The sequence below is a fragment of the Camellia sinensis genome, chromosome 9 (assembly GCF_055761805.1).
Source record: "Camellia sinensis isolate YWXY chromosome 9, ASM5576180v1, whole genome shotgun sequence".
Taxonomy (NCBI): domain Eukaryota; kingdom Viridiplantae; phylum Streptophyta; class Magnoliopsida; order Ericales; family Theaceae; genus Camellia; species Camellia sinensis.
In genome coordinates, this window is record NC_138969.1 from 46,262,957 (window position 1) to 46,265,554 (window position 2,598).

Sequence of the window (2,598 nt, forward strand, 5' to 3'; positions counted from 1 at the left end):
GATTTGTGCTAATTTAAATGTTTTGATTTGTATTAAAATTAGAGACTTTGATTTGTAGGGGTTTGTGATTTTAATTATGAATTTTTATTTTGATGTTTAGTTTTTTCAAACAGTCATGGAGAAATATTTCAAAAGAAAATCAAAGTTGGAATCATCTCTTCCTAAAAAAGAAGATGATAATTATTCTTCGGCAAAACAAAGTCGCATAGAAATCAACATAGTAGACTTTCCTGCAGATCCAGGACTACGACCTTGGATTATGGACTATAATGCTAATGATCGAGACCAAATTCGTAGGGTATATCTACAAAAAGGTCTTTGTCAACATCGTTATCATAATTTTTTACAAAAATCATTTGGACAAAAACTTTGGCGATTTAATCAGGCTTGGTTTAGTGAATTTCCTAATTGGTTAGAGTATAACGTAGCAAAAGATGCAACATTTTGTTTATGTTGTTATCTTTTTAAACCCGATATTGGAGATCAAGCTGATGGTGATTCTTTTGTTGGTGAGGGTTTCTCAAATTGGAAGAAAAAAGAAAAAATTCAGACTCATGTTGGAGGTCCCAATAGTGCTCATAATCAAGCTTCGAGTAAATGTCAAGACTTGTTAAACCAAAACCAACATAGTCAAACGATTTTTTTCAAACAATTTGATCAAGCTCGAATTGAGTATCGAACCCATTTGAATTCATCGATTGATTGTGTCAAATTTCTTCTAAGACAAGGACTTGAGTTTCGTGGGCATGATGAATTTGAAAATTCAAGTAACCAAGGAAATTTTCTTGAACTTCTCAAGTTTCTTGTTGATCATAATGAAGATGTCAAAGTGGTTGCATTGAGCAATGCTTCACAGAATCTCAAGTTAATATCTCCTGATATTAAAAAAGGCATTGTAAATGTGGCCGCATTTGAAACTATCAACGTGATTATTAGAAATCTTGGTGACACACTTTTTTTTTTCTATTTTGATTGATGAAGCTCGTGACATATCAATCAATGAGCAAATGACAGTTGTAATACGATATGTTGACAAAAAAAGCCAAGTGATTGAGCACTTTTTGGGTATTGAGCATGTTGCTAATACGAATGCTCTCTCACTCAAACAAGCTGTGGAAAATTTATTCTCCAGACTTAGATTGAGTATTTCCAAATTACAGGGTCAAGGATATGATGGGGGTAGAAATATGCAAGGTGAGTTCAATGGTCTTAAAACACTTATACTGAAAGAGAATCCTTGTGCATATTATGTTTATTGTTTTGCGCATCAATTGCAATTGGCACTTCTAACCGTAGCAAAGAATCATAATCAAATTGCTTTACTTTTTACTTTGGTTTCTAATGTGGTGAATGTTGTTGAAGCATCATGTAAACGCCGAGATATTGTTAGGGACAAGCAAGCTGCAAAAGTTGCTGAGGCACTTAATACTGAAGAGCTATCTAGTGGGCAAGGCTTAAATCAAGAAACTACTCTTAAACGTGCCGGCGATACACGTTGGGGTTCACACTATGGTACTTTAGTCAGCTTGGCTAGTATGTTCTCAACAGTGATTGATATGCTTGAAATGATTTCGGAGAATGGTTCAAATTCAAAACAACGAGCAGAAGCAAATGTATTGTTAGACTCAATTCAATCATTTGAGTTTGTATTCAACCTTCATTTGATGAAAACGATATTGGCTATTACAAGTGAGTTATCGCAAGCACTACAAAGGAAATATCAAGATATTGTTAATGCCATGAATTTAGTTCAAAATTTTAAAGTACGGCTCCAAAAAATGAGGGAGAGTGGATGGACATCTTTACTTGATGATAGTTTGTCTTTTTGTGAAAAACATGAAATTAATGTTCCCCAAATGGAAGATATGTTTGTAGCTCAAGGGAGACAAATGTGCAATGCTCGAGAAATTACAAACTTAAATTACTATCGCGCTGAGTTATTCTACACTGTTTTAGATATGCAAATTCAAGAATTGAACGCTCGTTTCACTGAGTCAAACACTGAGTTGTTGCTTTGTGTGGCATGTTTGAATCCGTCTAACTCTTTCTCTAGTTTTGACAGGAAAAAGTTAATTCATCCTGCTGAATTTTATCTCAAAGAATTTTCTTCAATGAAGCTCATGGTACTTAATGATCAACTTGATATATATATATATATATATATATATTATTGACATGCTATCCAGTAGTGAGTTCTCAATGTTGAATGGAATTGCCGATCTTGCTAAGAAAATGGTGGAGACTGGAAGAGACAAAGTATATCCATTGGTGTATTTGCTCTTGACTTTAGTATTAATCTTACCTGTTGCAACTGCTACTGTTGAGAGGGTATTTTCAGCTATGAATATTGTGAAGAATCGGTTGCGGAACCGAATAGGTGATGAATAGATGAATGATAGCTTGGTTGTCTACATTGAGAGAGATATTTTTGATGGCATTGACAATGATACTATCATGGAAAGATTTCAAAAGATGAAAACTCGTCGGGGTCAATTGTAAAAGTTTAAAATTAAAAACTTTTTTGTAATGAATATCAATTTTTAATGTTTAACATTAGCTCGAAAAATTATTATTATGTTATTGTTATTGATTGGGGAA

At 33.5% G+C, this 2,598-nt stretch overlaps 1 protein-coding gene across 1 annotated transcript; it reads left to right on the plus strand.

Annotated features, from left to right (window-relative positions):
- The first annotated feature begins 259 nt into the window (after window positions 1–259).
- On the plus strand, window positions 260–2,388 carry LOC114286967 (uncharacterized). The gene is made up of 3 exons (XM_082888961.1): window positions 260–890; window positions 982–2,123; window positions 2,230–2,388. The coding sequence occupies exons 1-3, from the start codon at window positions 260–262 to the stop codon at window positions 2,386–2,388; spliced, it is 1,932 nt and encodes a 643-aa protein (XP_082745087.1).
- The last annotated feature ends 210 nt before the right edge of the window (window positions 2,389–2,598 follow it).

What these genes read in the sequence shown, in the direction of transcription:
- LOC114286967 (XM_082888961.1), top strand. Translation starts at nt 260, where the DNA reads ATGGACTATAATGCTAATGATCGAGACCAAATTCGTAGGGTATATCTA. An exon ending in ATCTCCTGATATTAAAAAAG is followed by an intron (nt 891 to 981) that starts GCATTGTAAATG and finishes TGATTGATGAAG; the next exon opens with CTCGTGACATATCAATCAAT. An exon ending in TTTCTTCAATGAAGCTCATG is followed by an intron (nt 2,124 to 2,229) that starts GTACTTAATGAT and finishes GATCTTGCTAAG; the next exon opens with AAAATGGTGGAGACTGGAAG.